Consider the following 22,781-nt stretch of genomic DNA (forward strand, 5'->3'; position numbering starts at 1 on the left):
CACCCAGGTATACACACAATATTAAACAAATGTACTATTAAAAACCTTCTGCTTCTGACTCTATAGTATTAGAATTAACATCTACCACTAATCCTGAGCTAAATAGAAAACAAATCCCACATACACTGAAGAGATTCATATTAAACAATTACTAGCAAAGACCTTGAAAGCAGCCCCTTCATTGCAGAAACTGACAGTGAGTGGAGTAGCAATGAACGAAAACTATTTGTGACGACCCAGAGACAACTGAAGTGTACTGGCTTTACCTTGTAAATTAATGTGCTGATTAACTTGGTCTCAAAGATGTATCCCAGTGGAATCCAGTTCAGAAATCTCAGCAGTGTTTCTAATGTAGCATGAACAAGGGGAGCATTTTGGGAATTTTCCTGGAAACACAAACATCATACCATAAATATGCTTTCCCCTAACTCTTATTTTAAAAAAGAAGAGAATTAAAACCACTTACCATCACAAACTGACAAAGCTGAAATATTTGTGAAAACTCATTGCACATGCTATGAAAAAAACAAAACAAAGCATGATTTAGAAAGGAGGGACGACATAAATTCTAACTTCAGGGAAGCCCTACCCCTTCTCCAGCAATGTAAAGACTGATCAGATTTCATCAAAAACGTTTACACTTGCCAGGCATGGTGGTGCACGCCTTTAATCCCAGCACTGGGGAGGCAGGGGCAGGTGGATTTCTGAGTTCCAGGGCAGCCTGGTCTACAGAGTGAGTTCCAGGACAGCCAGGCCTATACAGAGAAACCAAGCCTCGAAACCCCCCCACCACCACCACCACCAAAAGTTTATACTTAGAGCTCCACATAGCATGTAATAATCTAAAACATAAATACTTGCCTGTCTTTTAAATGCTTTGCTTTAACTTGGGTTATCTGTCCACTAGAGAAATCAAACACTTCTTCACTCAAGAGTTTAAGAATCACCATATTATTTTGACATAGACTTTCACTGGTCCTACTTGCTCCAACAATGTCACTGATAAAAGTTGGCCAATGCTTAGGCCACTCTTGCTTAAGTATCTAAAATTAAAAATGAAATTTTCATTTCACGTCATTTGACAAAGACAAAACACCATCAAAGCCAGAGTCTTACTCACTTCCCCCCTATTAATATACCATACATAATATAAAAAAGCGCTTTCAATGCTTAAAGACTCCATTCAATTACCCTGACACATTTATATATGGTCTAATGTACATGAATGTTAAAATAAGCTTGATAGATATGTATACCCCAAACTGTGAGACCTAATTAAATAATGAAGAGTGAAGGGTTTAGGGGCCAAGCTAAATGTTCAGGCCCTCAGATCAATCCCTACTATCCCCAAACAGGCATTTTTTGTTGGATATAATCTAGTTGTAACACTATTTAGTGCAGTGCTGAAGCTGAATTCGGGCTCTTACATGACCACCAGGCCCTGTCTGAACATTTTATAAGCTTTTAAATGTTGAGCTCAAGCATTGACAGAGTCATCTATTAATTTGGGCAGTGTCATAGCCAAATACATTCCAAACATTCTACCAAATGATGTTCTGTTGGGGGCAAATAGAGAAATTAGACCAATATAAATATTCTAAACTTAAATATATGGATAGTTAAGAAAAAACATATGGAGTTTAACTAGGAGGCCACATTCCATGCAAAGATATATAAACTGAGATTAGAAAAGCCACATGTAAGTGAAGAAATAAATGCACAGTTGCAGGCAAAGTTTAAGAATCCAGCCCCGGGGGCTGGTGAGATGGCTCAGTGGGTAAGAGCACCCGACTGCTCTTCCGAAGGTCCAGAGTTCAAATCCCAGCAACCACATGGTGGCTCACAACCATCCGTAACAAGATCTGGCGCCCTCTTCTGGAGTGTCTGAAGACAGCTACAGTGTACTTACATATAATAAATAAATAAATCTTTAAAAAAAAAAAAAAAAATCCAGCCCCACTGAAAATTTCAAACTCCATACTCTAATCCAAATCATAATTATATCCATCTAATTGAGTCTTAAAATAATTGTTGATCCTTATCACCACAGATATATCAAATGTTAACTAAAACCTGACTTTAATCCCCAGGACCCATGTCAGTAATAACCATCTTTAATTCAGGCCCAGGTTTCATATGCCTTCACGCCTTTGTGGAAACCTTCACTTGCATGCATATACTCACTGGCAGACAAACACATCTACACATAATAAAAATAAAAGTAAGATCCAAATATTAATCATTTGATTTTTCTGAGGAAGATGGCTAATATAAAGCTTACCTGAACAAGAATCATATTCAACTTCCCAATATACACCTTTTCTTTCTAGGGAGGGTGAAAAGGGGTCAGATTAGAATTCAATACAAACATAAGCACAGAAAATAATTAATGTCTATTCATGCTCCTGGGACTATTAAAAACAGACTAACATTTAAATAATTTTCCTTTCTTTAATACATTCTCTCTGGGAAGCAGGGAGGTACCTCAGCATGCAAACTGCCAACAAGTCTGACGACCTGAGCTCACTCAAGTCTCTACATCTGTAATGGTAGAACCAACTCCCCAAAATTGCCCTGTATCCTCACATAGCACTCAAGTGTTTACAAACACACACACAGAATATTATTAAAATAAATAAATTTAATTTTATAAAACCTTTACATCTCTGGGGCATTTGAGATGGTTTACAGGGTAAACATGAATTCAATCTTCAGACCCACGTACTTAGTAGGAGAGGAGGGGAGAAATGACTCTCAAGTTGTCTTCTGACCTCCACACCCATGATACTCACACTCACCTGCACTTGTACACACGACAAACACTGAAATGAAAACTTAAAAACTAACATTTTCCTTACCTCTACACAAGTTGGGTCAGAGGATGTCTTGATAATGAGACCAACAACATATTTTTTTATTCCTATAAAAATATATAATGCATAAAAAAATTAACAAAAAAATCAAAATAAATTAGGCAAGAAAATTTATGAATCTAATTCCAGCACTAAAGAGTTAAGAACACCCCGGAATTAGAATGTGACTCTTAATTTAAGAAAGACACACTTTGCAGGGTGTGGTGGTACATACCTTTAATCCCAGCACTTGGGAGGCAGAGACAGGCAGATTTCTGAGTTTGAGGCCAGCCTGGTCTACAAAGTGAGTTCCAGGACAACCAGGGCTACACAGAGAAACCCTGTCTGGAAAAAACCAAAAACCAAAAACCAAAACCAAGAAAGAGAAATAACTCCAATTCCTTCACCAGTGCTGGCAACTGCAAAGAATGCCAATTAGGACTTTGGATATAGGTTCAATATCCAATAGTAAAGCAGTTGCCTAACACAGTAAACTCCCTAGGTTTGAGTAAACACTTCAAAAAATGTTAAGGATGTTCTCTTCCATGCTTTTGACTTTAAGCTCAGAGCAATCAAGAACTATGTAGCCATGAACTAGGCATCCATCTTCCTCTGTCACATCAATTTTATAGTCAAAGTCTAACAAGTGCCATGCATTCTTTGATGAGATAGATACATCTGCCTGGTCCTAAGCTAAAGCAGGACAGCTGCCTAGAGCTATGGCCAGCCTGGCTAAATAGTGAAGCCACCAGGCACACTTCAACTCCTGGCTCCAAAGTTCTAGGATTATAGGACCATGAAAGCATGCCTAAATTACCTATTTTTAATCTTCTTAATTTTATCTTTTTTCTTAAAAAAAAAAAAAAAAAAAAAAGAGGCTGTCCTTGAACTGCCTGTCTCCGTCTCCTGAGTGCTGAGATTAAAGATGTGCCCACCACTGTACAGCTACATCTTTTAAACTTTGCCACTTATTTGTCTGTGATTGTATGTCACCTGTGTGTGAAAGCCCACAGAGCAAAAGATGAACAGCTAATGGTGTCAAAAGCTATATAACTTGGGTGCTTCAAACTGAACCTAGGACTCCTGTAGCAAGGGCTCTCGTAATTGTGAAGACATCTCCAATCCAGAATTTTTTCTTTGCAACTGTCCTCTATTTTTTTTTTTACAAAGAAAACCCATACATCCATAGGTACATTTTCTTCAAAGGATCACTTACTGCTTTAGCTTTTACTGAGTTTCTGTTTCTTTTTTAATTAAGTAATCATTTGCCTTCTGCCTAATAATAGAACAACAGTATTTCTTATTTCCTGTAGCTGGACTGGCCTAAATAAAACTCCTGTGTAACTAAGGATGATCCTGCCACCCTCCAAAGCTATTTTTAAGAAAGGAACTAGCCTGAAACACTGTGTATACTACACAGGTCTTGAATTTGAGTTGATCTTCCCATATCTGTTTCCCAATAGTCAGGCTTACTTCTTTTCACCGTCTTTGAAACAGGGGTCTTAATTTAGACTGATCATTAGCCCTGTGTTATTATTGTCTTGAATTTTTATTTTTACTTTTTAAATGTAAAGCTGGATCTCAATGTATAGTCCTGGCTGGCAGCTGGAATGAGAGCTCAGGAGGCAGAGGCAAGCTTATGTCTGAGTTTGAGGCCAGCCATAACTATGCAGTGAAACTCTCTTGAAAAAAACAAAACCAGGACCGGAGATAGCTCAGTGGTTAAGCGCACCAATTTTTATACCAGAGGTCCTGAGTAAAATTACCAGCCACCACATGGTGGCTCACAACCATCTATAATGGGATCCAATCTTCTGGTGAGTCTGAAGAGAGCAATTGTGTACTCATATACATAAAATAAATAAATCTTAAAAAAAGAAAAATAAATAATAGAAAGCATTGGAAATACAACACGGGTGTAGTTTCTGTCCGTTTTGCGGATAGTTGTTATTGCCTTGGTCTTCACTTGTATGCACACATCTAACATCTATGTGGTGCACACACCCCAGCACCTCCACTGTTAAGAGTTGGGTGCTCAGGCTGTTGAGATGGCTCAGCAGTTAAGAGCACCTGACTACTCTTCTGAAGGTCCTGAGTTCAAATCCCAGCAACCACATGGTGGCTCACAACCATCCTTAATGAGATCTGACTCCCTCTTCTGGTGCGTCTGAAGACAGCTACAGTGTACTTACATATAATAAATAAATAAATCTGAAAGAAAAAACCAGTTGTGTGCTCAGGTTAGGCACAGGTTTTGGAAACAGGATCTTACTGAATAACCAACTCTGACGTGGAAATGGCCTCATACTCCAGAGATTGACCTGTTCTGAGGTCAGATGGTTTTTGGGAACTGCCACGACCGCCCAGCTAAAATATTTCTTTTTAAAACTTAAAACTTCACAGTTTTAAGAGACAGTTGCAGCAGTGGGGAGGCAGAGGGCAGATTGATCCCTGAGATTGAGGCCAGACTGGTCTACAGCACAAGTTCCAGGAAAAAAAAATGTACATGGGACACAAGACAAACTTAAATTTCAGCCAAGTGTGATGGCTTACACCTGCCAACTGGGGTTACACAAAGTGAGTTCTTGGTCTCTTTGGGCTATAGTTTCTCAAACAACAAATAAAACCCTACACTAAAAACTACAAAACATATAGATGTTATTTTCTGGCTTACGGCTAAATGGCCATTACAGCAATTCAGAACAAAATGGTAACATTGCAACAAAGTTCTTTTTACCCCTATTACATGTAACGTCTTTCTCATTAAGATGGCTTTTTACAGTTAGGATGGGAGCAGCAAGTTTGGTTCCTAGCACAGATCCACAAGGTCTAACTTAAGAGCCGGGGGAATCCTGTGCCCTTTTCAAGGACACACACATGTAACATATAAAAATAAGCAAATCTTTACAATAAAAATGCCATTTCAGAACCAATCTCACTTATACAACCCTCAAAGTGCTGGGACTACCTATGTGTACACTGAACTAATGAGTAGTCCCAGCACTTTGAGGGTTCATTAATGTGGTTATAATGATTTGAGGCTTTCTGGCAGAAATCAAGTAAGGTGTACATAGAAGTGCAAAGATGACTTCTTGCAGGTCAGTGAAAGGTGTAGCACACAGAAATAACTAGTACAAGAGTCTGTCCCTTGAATATGTCTTAGTCTGGTCTAGTGGTACACACCTTTATCTAGCCTCAGCACTTGAGATGCAGAGACAGGTGGGTATGTGAATTTTAGGCCACCTGGTCTACAAAGTAAGGTCTAGGACAGCTAGGATGGCACCAGAAAACGCTGTCTATAAAAGAAAAAGATAGCAAACAAACAAAAACTGATGCACCTGTACAGGCAGGGTGGAGATACTAGTCCTGGGGTAACACTGGAGCCCAGACCATATCAGAAGTCTACAGAGAGAAGCTGCTCAGGACTTCAATACAGATCTGAGCTTCCAGAGTGTTAGGGCTATGAGACCTGGTACTTGCTATGTAACCAAGATGGCAATTTTCTTCCTTGGCCTCCACACTGCCAAGGATTCCAGGTATGCATAATTACAATAAAATAGGTTACCTTCTTTGAAGTTACTAACTTTATTATGAATGCCAGGTTAAAACCAGTAGAATATCTGGTATCCCGTGAGTTTTAAAGGTTATTCCACACCAAGGTTCAGACCAGGTCTAATCCCCACCCTTTTCTTTTGTTGACCAAGTTGGCCAAATGTATAACGAATATAACAAATGTATGTGTATGTTTTATGTAGATCAGGCTAAGTTGGTCAAATGTATAATGAATATAACAAATGTATGTGTATGTTTTATGTAGATCAGGCTATGTTGGTAGAATGCCTGTCTACTCTGTTTGAAGTCTTGGGTTTGATCAGTACTCTCAAAGCTGTGGAGGCTCAGATCTGTCCTCCTAGTCCTCAGGTGGAGGTGCTGAAGTCACCCTCACCTATAAAACAACCTGACCATCGCAATAAAAAATAACAAAACTTTCATTAAACAGGAACAGGGCTGGAAAGATGATGCAAGGGCACTCACTCCCTGTTCTTCCAGAGAACCTGTGCCCAGTTCCCATCACAAACATTGTCATTACTTATTTGTTCCCTTTGTTTAAAAAAAAAAAAAAAAAAGATTTATTATGTATAAAATGTTATGCCTGCAAACCAGAAGAGGGCACCAGATCTCTTTGTAGATGGTTATGAGCCACCAGGTATTTGCGGGGAATTCAATGCGCTCATCTCTCCAGCCACCTTGTTTAGTTTTTTTGGTTTTTGTTTGTTTTTTGTTTTGTTTTGAGGCACAGTTTCTCCTTGTGGCCCTGGGTGTGCTGAAACTCACTCTGTAGAACAGGCTAGTTTCTAACATTGCCTGCCTGTCTCTGAAGTGCTGGGATTAAAAGCCAGTGCTACCACCCCAGCTAAATGTCATTACCTGTAACTCCAGCACCAAAAGATCTGTCACCTCCTTCTTTCCCTCACAGATGAAGGGACACAGATGGAGAAGGATGGACAAACTCAAACTACCCTCCCTCAAAAGGAATAAAAGAGAGAGAAAGTGCGTGAGAGAGCGGGACCCTGGCGGTGGTGGCTCATGCCTTTAATCCCAGCACTTGGGAGGCAGAGGCAGGCAGATTTCTGAGTTCGAGGCCAGCCTGGTCTACAAAGTGAGTTCCAGGACAGCCAGGGCTACACAGAGAAACCCTGTCTCGGGAAAAAAAAAAAAAACCAGAAAAAAAAAAAAAGAAAAAGAAGAAAAAAAGCAATGAGCGCTCCTTCAGAGAATCAAGGTTTGGTTGGTTTCTAGTACCCAGTCAGTTCAAAGCTATCTGGGGTTATAACTAATTCTAGGGGATCCAACAACCTCTGTCCTCCAAAGGCACCTGCACACACATGGTACACATAAAATGTGAAGGCAGACACATCACTAACAAGTCTAAGTCAGGGGCTTTTTGTTAAAACTATTAACTTATTTTTTCTGTGTGTACACAGGTGTGGGGATAGATCTGCCAACAGCACAGCTTCAGTTGCTTGCAGGAGTTGGCTCCTGTATATAGGTCCTGGGGATTGAAGTTGCATGGTCATCCTTGATAAAAGTATACCTCTTTTAATCCCAGCACTTGGGAGGCTGAGGCAGGCTGATTTCTGAGTTCGAGGCCAGCCTGGTCTACACAGTGAGTTCCAGGACAGCCAGGGATACATAGAAAAACCCTGTCTCAAGGGGGGGGGGGGGGGGGAAGAGGAGAAGTATACCTCTATTAACTAAGCCACTTTAACAGCTTTGCTCTTTATTGTGTGCATGTATTTAAGGAGCAGGGTGTGTGTGTGTGGTGTTTGTGCTGTGTCCTTAAAGGTAACAATGTAGGGGTCTGAGAAAAACAGGTGTCTTACCAGCTAAGCCATTATACTGACCCTCTTTTTAAAAATTGAGTTGGATCTTGTGTAGCCCAGGACTTGCTTTCTCAATCATCCTGCCTCCATTCAGAGGTAATTATTTTCTTTTGTAAAGATCTAACTAAAGTGGAGGTTGCCTCTTTCCTCTAAAAGATACCTTGCAGGACAATACAAATAGATCCTGCCATACAACATTAATCAACTCAACTGTAATAAAAGCATCAGGAGCCAAAGTCTTCGTTGTTTGCCCTTAAGGTGTTTCCTACCTTCACACTGGTTCCTTGGGAGGATCTTCCACCTTGTTTTGATCACATTTTCCAAAATCTGTAGTCCATAGTACTGAAAATTGGAGAACAGAACTATGTGAATTTCTTGGCAATGGACTAGGACCTTTCAGGATTCACAAATGGACAGACACTCACACATTTATAGCTAACATTTCAAAAACATTATGCTATCAAATTTAATTACATGTATTAAACAAGGATCTATTCACCCCTAAGCTGAGAGTTCATGCATTTTCCTCATTTACTGTTTACTGCTCTATGTAACGTCCTGCTGTTTATACATGCTCACACCAGGAGGAAGAACCAAATAAAAAAAGCCCTTTAGCAGCCAAATGGGCTTATTTGTCTGTAGAGGGAAATAGGAATTCATAGTGTAAGTGACTGCTCATGGGCTCACACATTAACACAACCAGGCTACTAACAAATTAGAAGCTTGGATGCTATCAAGCTTCCTACCACCCTCTAGGAGTTACAAGCTTTCAGCCAAATATCAAGTACTGTCTGTCACAGATATATTCTATATAGAGGGTTTAAACATAACTGGTGTGTTACTTAAAGGAGCAGCAAGACAAACCCATGGGTTTATTTTCAATTTTAGCCCCACCCTTATGCAGTTTCTATTTCTACTAATTTAAAGATAAACTTTTGTGCACAGTCAAAATACAAATGCATGTTGCAATCTGTATCTACCTTTCAGGTATTCCTTACAGACATGGAAGCTGTAATTACATTTGTGAAAACGTTAAATAACAGATACCACTTTCAATCCATTTTATCCCTCCCACTGCTTATGCACTCTAAACAGTCAGCAACATGGAAGAATTTATAATGCTCCAGGATTTACTACCTAAAATTATTACTATGACCAATTAGTGTGGATAGGCAGGAGAAAGAAAAGGAACCAAAATTTGGTTTTGGTATTCCAAAAACCAGCTGTAATACCTGAAAGGTAAACTCTCGCACACAGACATAGCCTCAGATTGCAAGGGTTGGCTGAGAATAAGAGTTCATCTTTAAAGTTGTTAGTCATTTACACAATAACACAGGAGCATTAGTATTTCAACCAAAGGGATCATATAAATGCTCACAGCATTAGCCACAGCACAATATAGACTGTCCCAAACTACATTGTGCTTAAATGTTTTTGCTGTTTTCTTTCATTTTAATATTCCATACTTTACAAAAATAATTTTCTTTTGCAATCTCTACTGAAACTGTATTTGCGGAACATTCCTTAAAGTCGTCTAAAATAAGAATGAGGCCAAAACAAAATCTGAAATTAAGAAATAATGTCACTGCAGTATTTCATAATCAGCAGGAGTAGTGAAGCTCACTATCCTGGGCAGGAGCTCTGCAGAACTGGTGCTCAGAAGCACATAAAAGACAAAAGTTCCTCTAAGCATAAAACTTACTATTCTATAAATTTTTTTCAAGCACAAGATTCAAAAGGAAAAAACAAAAAAAAAGCAGAAACCTAACTGTTACAGAATACGTCCTCTTGCTAATAACCAACTAAAAAGACCCATGGAGCACCAAGAAACAAACACCATAAATACAACAGACTTTTAAAAAAAAAAAAAAAAGCCAACAAAAAGCCTCTTAAGGTATTTATTTTACTTAATCTTATTATTGCTTCTCAATAATTACTATATTTATTCTTTCACTTATTAATAACGATTAATGTATTGTTATATAATATTAATTTACTACCTACAACGCTTTCAAAAGTAGAATCCGCTTACTGAACACATGATTTTAATTTGAGGATTGGAGCCCAATAAAGGATCCTACACATGGTCAAAGGTGTTCCCATCACCATAATCTAAGTCCTAACATCCTAATGACTCTGGGTAAGACATTTGGAAAGAAAATCCTTGTTCCTTTGGGAAAATAATTTTCTTTTTCATAAATGATAGAACATAACCCAATCAATCAATCAATCTCTCTTTCTCTCTGTCTCTCACACAGACCGACACACACACACACACACGCACACACACGCAACCAAACAAAACAAAAAACAAAAAAACCCTACTTCCTTAAATCTCAAAACTGGAATAATCCACTGCTGAGCTATGAAGATGAGGGACAGATAACAGCAAAGACTACATGAAAAACAAATGCATGAAATGATCCCTATGGCAGAAATCTGAGCCCTTAGAAATACGTATTTATGCATTGAGTTCCCCCTTCCCCACCCACCACCCATGAAACAAAAACAATTGATGAACAGAATTCAGTTAAAGGGAATCAAAAGGGTAGACCTTGTGGAGGCCTGCCGTCAAAGCCTAGCTGTGTCAGTTGCACAGGAAGACACCCCTTTTCTTCCTATTACAAGCAATCAACATAATGGAACATTATGATTAATATCAGGTAGTGTTAACATCTTTAAAGAAAAAAAAAATGATTGCATAAAAGCCAAATGTCATAGTGCATAAATTTAGCACCAAATCATTTGTAATTTATGTAAATTGAAGAATTCTTTACCTGTTGCTTTCTTTCTGTTCCTCTAATCATCTCATTTTTCACAAGACAAATTTGAGTTTTTAAAAATACTGTTGATAAATCAACTTAAACATTAGTAATGTCTGTCAGTATAAAAAGCAAAATTTACCAGGCAAGCAAACAGGCAAACACTGTTATGTTACTTAATGTTAGCACTTTGAGGAAGTTCTGGGCTGTATTTTTGCCTTAAAATTTACAAGATGTCAAAACTAATTAATATTTAAAAACTGTTAACTAACACACTCTGGTCTCATAAACAGATGTGCACATGGCGATTTTTCTGTTTTAACACAATGTATATCAAGTAGAAACCCTTTGTGTATTAAACAGAGTGCCATGGCATCTTATTACTTTAAGGCGTTTAAAGAGAAGCGTGAATCACCAAGCAATAAACAGTCAAAACACATTTTGATCAACCCTTCTGTTCAAACTCAAGCCAAAAATATAAAAAAATAAAAACAAAGAGCCCTGAGTTATAACATTTTCAAGTGCAAATAAGAACTGAGTGCTGTCTCATTGAAAATACTGGTAGCACGGAGTAGGATTTTAAGCTGTCCAGACTACTGGGTATTGGTGGTGCCTAACCTATATTAATTGCCCAAAATAATGTTATATCTCATCTCTGAATAACTTTTACAACTTACTCTATACATGTTCTAAGATGGAAAAATACCCAGCCACCCCCAAAAAGAAAAAAAAAAAAAAAAAAAAACACCTTGCACTCTAGTCCCAATTATAAAAACTTCATAATTCTTAGGACTATTTGCAAGAATTCTAAGCTTTAGAGAAATTCTGAAATAAGTTAGCAATATAAAATGATTTGGTAACAACTGCTAATACTAAAAATGAGATACCTTCCTCAAAGTTTACGACTGGAAGAAAAGAATAATGATTTTTAAACCACCACTTGCTTACTTTCGTGTTCATGTTCTGCGAAAACTCCAATATTGTGTCGACCCGTGTCCAAGCATCAGGATGCTCCTTTAAATGTGTCAGTACTTCTTGAGCCATTCTTTGCTAGAATGTTACACCAAAACAATTAAAGTTAGTGCCTTCTTTAGAATTCATTATAAGGTAAAGTACAGAGAATGCACATCCTAACAACGCAGTGAAGTGATACTTCACGTTCTAGAAACGTGTGAGAAATTAACTCTTCCAAGAGTTACCAGTTACCAGTATTCACAACTGCCTCTAACTGCAGCACCCTCTTCTGGCCTAAGGGTGTCTGCATACACACCACCCTATTAGAAATATTCAACATATATCATGCTTGTAAAAGCCACCGTGGAATTTGAAAAAACTCAGTTGCTTGGAAACTACAGGCCTCTGGCTTTTGAGTTCTAGGATTACAAATGATCACCACGACATCCAAAGCTATGAAGTGTCTTATCTTAATGTCCTCCCTGAGAAATGACTGCTGTGTGAACTTGTAATAAAACAGTATAAAGTAATGAATCTTTTCCTAGTCTTACTTGGTCCAACTGCTACTCTCATTCATTCTTTGCCTGCAGGCCTGATGCACAGAGGGTCAGATGGATCAGAGCATTTCAAGTGCAGGGCACCATACTTCAAAAACACAACATGTAACTTTTGTTTCAATCTCCAAATAGCATGGTGTCCTTTGCTATTGGTCCAGTATCTACCCTGGTTCCTGCTTTACTCTGTTTGTTCTATATCCCACTCTTCTCACCTTACAGTCTCAAAGGGGCTACAAAATAGGAACAAAAAATAAAGTAGAGCCGGGCGTGGAAACTCACACCTTTAATCCCAGCACTTGGGAGGCAGAGGCAGGCAGATTTCTGAGGCCAGCCTGGTCTACAGAGTGAGTTCCAGGTCAGCCAGGGCTACACAGAGAAACCCTGTTTTGAAAATAAATAAATAAGTAAATAAATAGGAATTACACATGTAATAAACTGGGAATAAGGAGTATAATCCCACTATTATAGATGGAGGCAAAAGGATCACGCATTCAAGAGGAACAAAGCAATTTGCAGCTACCTACCAAGTTTGCCCTCTAAAAACAGACAACAAATTGCTGGAGACATTGCTAAGCTGGGAGAATGCCTACCTAGCACTGCATGAACCTGATGGTTTGCTACAGAACTGTAATCCAACAGGGAGGCAGAAGGACCAAAAGTTCAAGGTCATCCTGAGGTCAGGTATATGAGATCCATCTTGAAAGACAGCAGCCAAAAGTCATGTGATAGACTACAATTTCTACACCTTATCAGAAATAAGGTCCCATATTTTGGAAAAGCTAACAAACTGCTCTCAGAAATAAAATGTATTTATAAACAGTTCTGTTGAGACAAGTTCTCATGTAATTCAGGCTGGCCTTGAATGCTAATTACCCTGCTTCTACCTTTTCTACAAAAAAAATAACCAACCAAACAACAACAACAATAAAAACCCCAAAACTAAGTAGTCTGGGCTATACAGAGGTCCAGGTCATATCCATAGCAAAATCTTGTGTGTGTGTGTGTGTCTAGAAAGATGGCTCAGCAGTTAAAAGCATTAGTTGCTACTACAACTAACATTGGTGGCTAGCTACCATTTATAACCTTAGTTTTAGGGGATCCAACAGACATGAATATGGTGCATATATATGCATACAGGCAAAAGCTTCATATACATAAAATAAAAAAGAAATCTTTATGGGGGGAAAAAGCCCATGGAAAATTTTCTTTTCTGCTCATTTGATTTTATTTAACCCTTAATTTTATAGTTGGGTTCTATATGTATTAGTGTTTTGCCTGCATGTATATGGGCACCATACCCGCACTTTTTGCCCTCAGTGGTCAGGAGGCCTCAGATCCCTTCAAGGTTATTATGAGCCTTTATGTGGGTGCCAGGAACCAAATCTGGGTCCTCTGCAAAAGCAACAATTAACTGTGGAGCCATCTCTCCAGCCCTCCCTTAAGCTCTCTGTAGTCAAAGCAACATCTCCCGACTTTCTAAGTGAATGAAAGCACCTGTGCACAGTTTACCTCCCATTCACTTTATATAAATAATACCCAGCTTTTAAGGTTTCTAAAATGTATGATTACACCCAAAGTTAAACAAGAATGCTGAACAGTCTTAGGAGGCAGGGCACATAGATCTAAGTTCAAGGCCAGCCTGGTCTACATAGTGAGTTCCGGAACAGACAGGGTTACAAAGTGAGACCCTGTCTCAACCTACCCCACCCCACAGAAAACCACACATAACAAAATTAAATTCCAGCAGTTAATTGTCCAAGGAATCTAATGTTCTGGCAATAATAGTTGCACTGATAGATGCTGTCATGTTGTAAGACTTTAGGGTCAAAAAAAAAAGTACTCAAGACTGGATTTGAACCTGGACCATAGAAGTTAGTCTTAATTCCTAATCCTCCTATATCCCGAGTATCCCTAGAAGAGAATGCTCCACCACGGCAAAGTTCTACTGAAGAATTTTTGCCCCAATTTCAGAGCACTGCATTCCTCTATTTCTCAACATGTATGTATGTGTGAGAGAGAGAGAACGTGTATATCCTAGTCAGAAGACAACTAAGTTTCTGAAGTGGGTTCTCTCCTCCCACCAAGTGGGCCCCACACTAAATTCAGGTTGTTTACATATCACCAGGCCCACCGCACAGAATTTTACTCAAAACTACTACAATGTTTCAGAATTTTGCATTTATTACATGGTTGTAATAATCTACCTACAATTCTGTCTCATACATTTTCTTTCCATAGATTCCTTTTAGAGCTAAGGCTGACCTGAAACTTGCCTGTCACAAGTGCTTGGACCATAGGCAAACAACCTGTTTTATAATTAAGTGTTAAAATCAAAATATAGCTTATTTTTAAAAGTAATTATCCACACTAACAGAACATCTTTTCAAGAACACAAAATTCAAATAAAAAACAAAAACTCATATATATGTTTTAAGTTCTTACCTAGCCTGGAGCTCACTATGTAGACTGAGCTCATCTCTTTACCTCTTCCTGCCTCTGCCTTAGAGTGCATCACACCCGGCTCATATTGATTTTTAGATAAAAACACCTGAAAGACCTCTGCAATTTCAATGTTTAAAAATTTGGAGTAGAGGTCAGTAAGATGGCTTAGTAGCCATAACCAATTTGAGTCTCATCGCCAGAATCCACCGGATAAAACCAAGTAATCCTGACTCCACATAAGCAACTGGGTGGCACAATGGTACCCACCCCCCCCCACCCCACACACACACTCACACACACTCACGCACACACATTAAAGTCCATTAAAAAAAAAAAAAAAAGATGCCGGGCGTGGTGGCGCACGCCTTTAATCTCAGCACTTGGGAGGCAGAGGCAGGCGGATTTCTGAGTTCGAGGCCAGCCTGGTCTACATAGTGAGTTCCAGGACAGCCAGGACTATACAGAGAAACCCTGTCTCGAAAAACCAAAAAAAAAAAAAAAAAAAGATATTAAAATTCAGGCAGTGGGGGCTAGTAAGATGGCTCAGTGAGCACTGGCTGCTGTTCCAGAGAATCCAGGTTCAATTCCCAGCACCCACATGGTCCCTCACAACTGTCTGTAACTGCATTTCCAGGCAATCTGATACCTTCTCACACAAGCATACATGTAGGAAATATACAAATGAACATAAAAAAATGAATACAATATTTTTTAAAAATCAAGTCAGGCAATGGTGGCAACACACCTTTAGTCCCAGCACCTAGGAGGCAGAGCAGGAGGATCTGAGTTCAAGGCCAGCCTGGTCTACAGAATGAGTTCCAGGACAGGCAGGGCTGTTACAGGGAGATCCATCTCAGAAAACAAGACAAGAACAGGAGAGATTAACTCAGCTGTTAAGAGTAGTGGCTATTCCTCCAGAGGTTCTAGGTTTGATCCCCATTGTAGCTCAATGCCTGTAACTCTAGTCCAAGGGATCTGACACCACCTTCTGGCCTCCATGAGCCCAGGGCACAAAATGATACAAAGACATACAGGCAAACGCCCATATTCATTAAAAAATAAATAAAAGACTATTCGCTCCAAACACACACACACACATACTCCAAATATATAAAAGAACTTCTTTTGTTTTGGGTTACAAGTATCCATCATTAAACCCAGAACAAGTACACTTTAATAAGTTGCAAAGAATTGACATGTGAAGGCTGGAGGCATGTTTCTGCAATTCCAGTGTTCGGTTTCTAGCATCCAAAATTGGGTGGCTCACAACTCTAGCATAAAAGAGCCCAGATGGTGGTGCATGCTGCCAGCCTGGTTAACAATTGAGACTGTCTCAAAAGGAGCCAGACTAGCATATTCCTAATTTTTCCTCTTGACCACGTTCAACATTAATACTTTCCCCAGACTAACTATCATTAGCAATTAATTCCAAATTTATATAAACTATAATCTATATTCTATAAAAAGAAACATTCAACTACTTTGTTACATTTTAATAATTTTATAAGGTTTTGGTCATTTACTTTACCTGGGCTCCTTCTCCATGGTATAAGCAATTCACCACGTTGTCTAAAAGGTTGATATCCAGTTTTTGGCTGAAATCAAGCAGCTGACGAGCTGCATGGTCTGCTAACATTGTCATAATTGCTGGCATAGATTACTGAAAGGAAAAAAAAAATGAAGTTACTTAAAAAGTTTAGACAGTAGTTAACACTCAAGCTTTCTAGTCAAGTAAACTCACTTCAACATTCTTCATACAAAAGTACACTGTGCTGTCTTCAGACACTCCAGAAGAGGGAGTCAGATCTCAATGAGCATGGTTGTGAGCCACCATGTGGTTGCTGGGATTTGACCTCAGGACTTGAAGAGCAGTCAGTGCTCTTAACCGCTGAGCCATCTCTCCAGCCCCAGACAGTTTTTTTTTTTTTCAATGTACACAGTGGCTGTAAGAACCAAGCTAGTCACTAGAGAGGCAGAGGCAGGCAGATTTCTGAGTCTGAGGCCAGCCTGGTCTACAGAATGAGTTCCAGGACAGCCAGGACTAACTACACAGAGAAACCCTGTCTCGAATAAACAAAACAAAGCAAAAAAACAAACAAGCAAGCAAACAGAAAGAACCAAGCTAGTGTGTAGAAAATACAGAATTTATTTTCTACATCCAAGCTGCTCAGCTACATTACTTTCCATTCTCAACTGTGTTTAAACATTAAAATACTATCCATACCAAGAACATGGTATTACATGCATGTAACCCAGAACTTGAAAAGTTGAGACAAGGAGTCTTTAATGTGAAGCCACCCTGGCCTATATATAACTACTGACAAGAGCCATGGCGGACTGAGATATACAGAGAAACCCTGTCTCAAAAAACAAACAAAATGAACCAAGCCATGAATCCAAAGTTAGCCTGGACTAAACAGTAAGACCCTATCTTAAAAGACAATGAGGAGGGGAGGAACGTAACTAAGGAGCTCTCATAATTCAACTAGTCAATCCTGAGCAGTATTAGCTTTGAGAAACTAACCAGAGAACAACATGTGGCACTCATGCCTCCAATTCCAGCACTATGGAGGTAAGAGGAACACATCCCTGCATTGGAGACCAGTCTGAGTTACACAGTAAGAACTTGTCTTAAACAAACAAACAAACAAACCAACAAACCTAAGGCAGGCTTAGCTGCAACACTGAGGAGGTAGAGGTGGGCTCAAAAGCATGTAAAGCTCTGTGATACCAGTCTGAGCTACACTGCCAATTCCACGACAGCTAGGTCTACATAATAAAGCTGCACCCAAAACTAAGTATATCAAAAAATAAGGCAACTGAAAAAAAGTATTATATTTTGGACAACAGGGCCTGGCAAAATAGTCCAATGACTAATGTACTAATGCAGCCAAATAGCCAGAGTTCAATCCAAGGGACCTACACGGATGCAAGCACACACACACACACACACACACACACACACACACACACACACAATGGAGAGACCTGGTCCCCACAAGTTGACCTCTTACCTCCAAAGTGTACACAAGCATATAAATATTCTGCCAACTTTTCTTATTTTTGTGGTACAGAGGGGCTGAACTTTGTAAATGCTAGGCACAGCACACTATCACTGGGCTGTATTTCTCCACCCCTTGGTTTTATTTTCAGATAAGACAGAGTTGCTAGCTGGCAATGAAGTCACTCTAGCCAGGCAACCCTTGAACTTGCCACCCTTCTGTCTCAGACTCAATATACAGCTTGGAGATTACAGGCTGGATCCTCTCCTAACTATAGAGCTGCATATGAATACTCTGCCTCAACCTTCCAGGCACTGCAACTACAGGTGTAGTGTGAGCCACTACATTGGGTTTGTAGTTCAAATTTAAACAATTTTGCATACCATTTAAAGAGGATACTTTAAGCATATCCATAATACCTTTTACAGCAGTGTTTACAAAACCTCCAGAATTTGGAAAATGAATAGCATGCTTGATCACGCAGTTTCTGAATAATTAGGTTAGTATGAAAAAAGTTGTGTTTTAAAGAATTTATATTTTACTGTGTTTGTGTGTGGGTCTGTGTGTCGGAGTGCAGGTGCCTGTATAGGCCTGAGCAGGGTGGAATCCCACTGAGCTGGAGTCCCAGAGATTATGAGCCACCCAGAATGGAGACTAGAGACTAGGTCCTCACCAAGAGCAGCAGGAATTCTTAACTGCTGAGCCATTCTGTACCATCCTTTTCTTAAAATAACAGTTTGAAACCTGTACAAAGTGGGCCTTGGTGGTCTAGTCCTATGTCCCACCACCTAGGAGGTGAAGGCAGAAGTGTGAATTCCAGGATATCTTGGACTGCAGAGATCCTGAATAAAAAACAAGGAATGGTCACCTCAGCCTTTCCCTCAGCCAAGGCTTTGTAGTGAAACCTGTCTCAAAACACAGCTAGGACAAGTAGTTTTTCCACTGTATTTCTGTAGTAGTGCTGCTGATACTTCAACACAAAGGTTTTATTAATCATGTCCAAGATAAAACTTAGTTATAATAAATCAAAGATTAGGTTTGGCTCAGTCAGTGAAGTGCTCTACTATGCATAAACTTCTGGGTTTCAAACCAGAAGTGTGCATCTGGAACCCCAGCACTCTTGACACTCAAATCAGAAAATCAAGACCAAGCCTCACCTACATACAGAGTTTAAGACCAGCCTGAGCTATGAAGCCCTATCTCAAGTAACTAATAATCAGGCTAAGGCTAAACCAAAGCCCAGGAAATGAACCCAGCATATTGCTGGGTTTGTTTTTTGTTTTTGTTTTTTTTTTTTCCTTTTTTTGGTTTTTCGAGACAGGGTTTCTCTGTATAGCCCTGGCTGTCCTGGAACTCTCTGTAGACCAGGCTGTCCTGGAACTCAGGTTAAAGGCATGCGCCACCACCGCCAGGCATACGACTGTTAACAGACAAAGGCAACAGAGTAGGACCTATCTGTGCTCCATACTCAAACTCCTCAAGAGTCCAAAAATTATTTCACAGGTAGAGATATGCTCACATTTACACTCATGTAAAGATAAAGAAACTGGGCTGGAGCCCGGCAGTGGTGGCGCAGGCCTTTAATTCCAGCACTTGGAAGGCAGAGGCAGGTGCATTTCTGAGTCTACAGATTTGAGTTCCAGGCCAGCCAGGGCTATACAGAGAAACTCTGTCTCGGAAAAAGACAGACAGACAGACAGACAGAAAAGAAACAAACAAACAAACTAACTGCGCTGGAGAGATAGCTCAGTGGCTGTGCTTCCAAAGGACCCTGGTTCAATTCCCAGCATCCACATTGATCTGTATGTAACTCCATTTCCTGGTTTTCTAACACCTCCACAAAGACATACATGCAGGCAAAACACCAACAAAACAAAGTAAAAGTAGGTTATATATTAAAAATTAAAGAAAGCACCTGGGAGGTGAAAGGACAATTAACACCAAGGCTATTAGCCTCATTTATAAGGCTCAAAACCCAAAACACTCCCCTCCCTAAGAGATGAATGGGATAAGACATATGCAATTCCAGAAGAGATGAAGCACAGACTGGAATATACAGTGAGACCCTGTCTGTCTTAAGAAGGGAAAAACAGAACACTAATATACAAGAAAAATAAATCCCACGAACAAATAGCTATTCTTTCCAATAACTTCAAGTGTCATAACTTTTACAGATTAAAATAGATTTTTCGACTTTATGGTTAAAAATTGCAACCAACTTGTCTTAGACACTATCACAATTTATAGTTCTTTTTTAAAAAAAGTAATGATTAAATGTTTAGTCAAGTGACCCTACACTTAAGTCCTAAGTTTCATTTTCAAGTTGGTCTTCTCTAAGAATTCAGATACTAGACTCATGTGGGGGAAGAGGTGCAATCTAAGAATACTTAAATACAGTTGTTGGCCTTTCTCAGAACTAGCGGTTATCTTCCAACTTCAACTATAGGTAATCCAGAAATGGCGGCTCTGTGGTCAATGCCAAGCACATTTAAGCAGTCCCAAACAAACAGCTTCCAAGCTATGGAGGGATTGTTCACTTTCTCATTGGTTCACCTGTCTCGTTGGTGTCCCCCAATCCCAAATTCCACTCACTGGATTGTGAACAGTAGGGACCCATCAAGCAATGCTGTGACTCTCTCTACAAGTGATTGCCCATATACCTTCAATGGCATTGCAAGCAGCAAAACACTACCTACCAGTAGCCATCTAAAAGGTAAGTTCACAATGAGTCAAAAAACAAGATGCTACAAAAGACTGCTACTCGGTGTGTGGGCAATCGCCTGCTTCATTCAGTAAGAAACACACGCCTCACTAGGAAGGGACCGCCCTCCCCTGGCTTCCCACCCGAACGACTCTCAGCACTTCTAACTATAGCTCACAGGAGCACGCACTCACCCCGCCCATACTCGGAGGAGGCATTTAGACCCGGCGCCTTAAGTTCACCGCCCTATTCTCTATGCAGCATGTCCTCTGAGTGATCCGAGGTCCCGCCTCGGCGAGTATTCAGTGCATCCTCTACCACCACTTCCTCTCCTCCACCGCAAACTCAAGAAACCAGAAGGAGGAGCAGGGAGGGCATCATTCACTGTCCACGGCCAGCAGTACACGGTTTCACCAAGACATATATGCCCCGGGCGAAAACAACCTACAACACGGAACCCCAACTGCAGGCCCCCGAAAAAAAATAAATTAACTCGTCTTTCCTACTTCTTGTTATACACACACTCACAAAACCAACAACAACAAAAATCACCCACAAGGCTTTCGAGTTTCTTCACAGAAGAAGGGACTCGGTAGCCCCTCCCTCCCCCATCCCAAGCTCTCCACCGAGGGGGCCACGTGATGCAGGCGGACGTTTCAATGCTGCTGCACTAAATATTTCTGGAAACTTCCACTCCTAATAATTTACAGAGACGTTCCCGAAATCACCCCCGACTCTCCCCAGCCCTTTGGACTGGGGAAGCCCTTCCACCCACGCGCAGGGGCTCAGCCTCACTACCACGCTCCTCGCCTTCCTCCACCGCCACCCGCACACGAAGATGACCCAGCAAGCGCTCCCCTCCCGCGGCCGCCTCCCCACCTCCATCACCGTGCGACAGAAGCGCTTCCATTCAATCTCAGGCTCCTCCGAGGGCCCCGCGCCCGCCGCCCGCCTCGCCTCATGCCCGCCGCGCCGCCGCCGCCCGACCCTCGGCCCCGAGCACACGACCGACTTACCCAGAAATTCAACCAACTGCTTCTTCCTTCCTTGTCCGGGCTTGGGGCGAGGGAAGGTGGGGAGGAGGGAGAGGGGAGGAAATCAAGGTGGGTTTCACAGTTTTCCCACCTTAAACAAAAAAGAAATTAAAAAGCAGAGAAGGGCAAAAAAAAAAAAAAAAAAAAGCTCAGTATTTACTATTCCAGGGACAACTCCACCCAACACACACTCACGCACACACACGCGCGCACGCACACACACGCGCCCCACCAAAAAGGGGAATTAATCCGAGGAATAAATGCTCCCGCCCGGCTGGGGAGGGAAGGAAGGGGGAGGGGAGCGGGCCAGTCCGTGAGACAGAGCCCAGGACCCTCCAGCCACAGGCGGCGGCGGGAGCAGCAGCGCGAGTCCGTACGGCCGGGGCCGCTCTGCCGCCAGTTGCAGTCCGGCTCCCCCTACCACACAGGGCTCCCTCGCTCTCACGCCGCTCCGGCGCCGGGCCCCCCCACCCGAGCTAACCTAAACTTTCCCCCCTTCGCGTGCTCCTCAGCGACTGGTGCCTCCCCCCTCCCCCTCGGGATGGTTGCACGACTGCTGCAGCAAAGGCTGGAACAGGCACGGCCGCCGGGGCTGTAGCTACTGTTGCTCTTGCTGATGCTGAAGCTCCCGCTGCTCCTGCCGCGGCCGCTGCAGCCGCTTCTCCCCCTCCTCCTAGTGCCTCAAACTCGGAACCGGTTGAAACCGGTTCAGACTGGGAGATTCCATCTCGGTTGAGTTTTCAGCCCATGGCGCCGCGGAGCGTTTGGAACCTGGGCCTCCGCCCCCAGGCCGCGCGCCCATTGGTCGGCCTCGGCCACAGCCGCGCCATCAGCCTACCTCTTATTGGTCCGAGCTCCCGTCAATCCCACCTCAAGGCTCCACACGAGCCTGCCGCTTAGGCCCCCGCCTCTTTCCAGCAGTGATTTGCCCGCAGAGTGGGGGAGGGGAGGCGGGGCGGGACGCAAAGGAGTGAGGGGGGGGGTGGAGGAAGAGAAGGTGGGACGTCGAACAGAGCCCAGCAAAGAGGAGAGCGGAGAAGCCTCACAGAGGATTGGCTTGAGTGAGCTGTCAGTCAAGTGCAGCCCGCCTTCT

General features: G+C 41.4%; 1 protein-coding gene across 4 annotated transcripts in view; it reads right to left on the reverse strand.

Annotated features, from left to right (window-relative positions):
• Positions 1-22,451, reverse strand: part of Xpo1 (exportin 1) — a 39,566-nt gene extending 17,115 nt beyond the window's left edge. The window contains exons 1-10 of one of the 4 annotated variants that reach the window (XM_029483522.2): positions 22,170-22,451; positions 21,671-21,779; positions 16,480-16,611; positions 11,947-12,048; positions 8,506-8,578; positions 2,859-2,920; positions 2,282-2,326; positions 862-1,043; positions 467-515; positions 267-386 (exon numbers count right to left, since the gene is read on the reverse strand). In XM_029483522.2, coding sequence (XP_029339382.1) covers positions 267-386; positions 467-515; positions 862-1,043; positions 2,282-2,326; positions 2,859-2,920; positions 8,506-8,578; positions 11,947-12,048; positions 16,480-16,605 — 759 coding nt within the window. In that variant the 5' untranslated portion in view covers positions 16,606-16,611; positions 21,671-21,779; positions 22,170-22,451. The other 3 variants (XM_021176007.3, XM_085829077.1, XM_021176008.3) reach the window with 3 other exon arrangements.
• Positions 22,452-22,781: the final 330 nt, after the last annotated feature.

Source organism: Mus caroli, unplaced genomic scaffold (genome assembly GCF_978045245.1).
Source record: "Mus caroli unplaced genomic scaffold, Mus_caroli_1 scaffold_13, whole genome shotgun sequence".
NCBI lineage: Eukaryota > Metazoa > Chordata > Mammalia > Rodentia > Muridae > Mus > Mus caroli.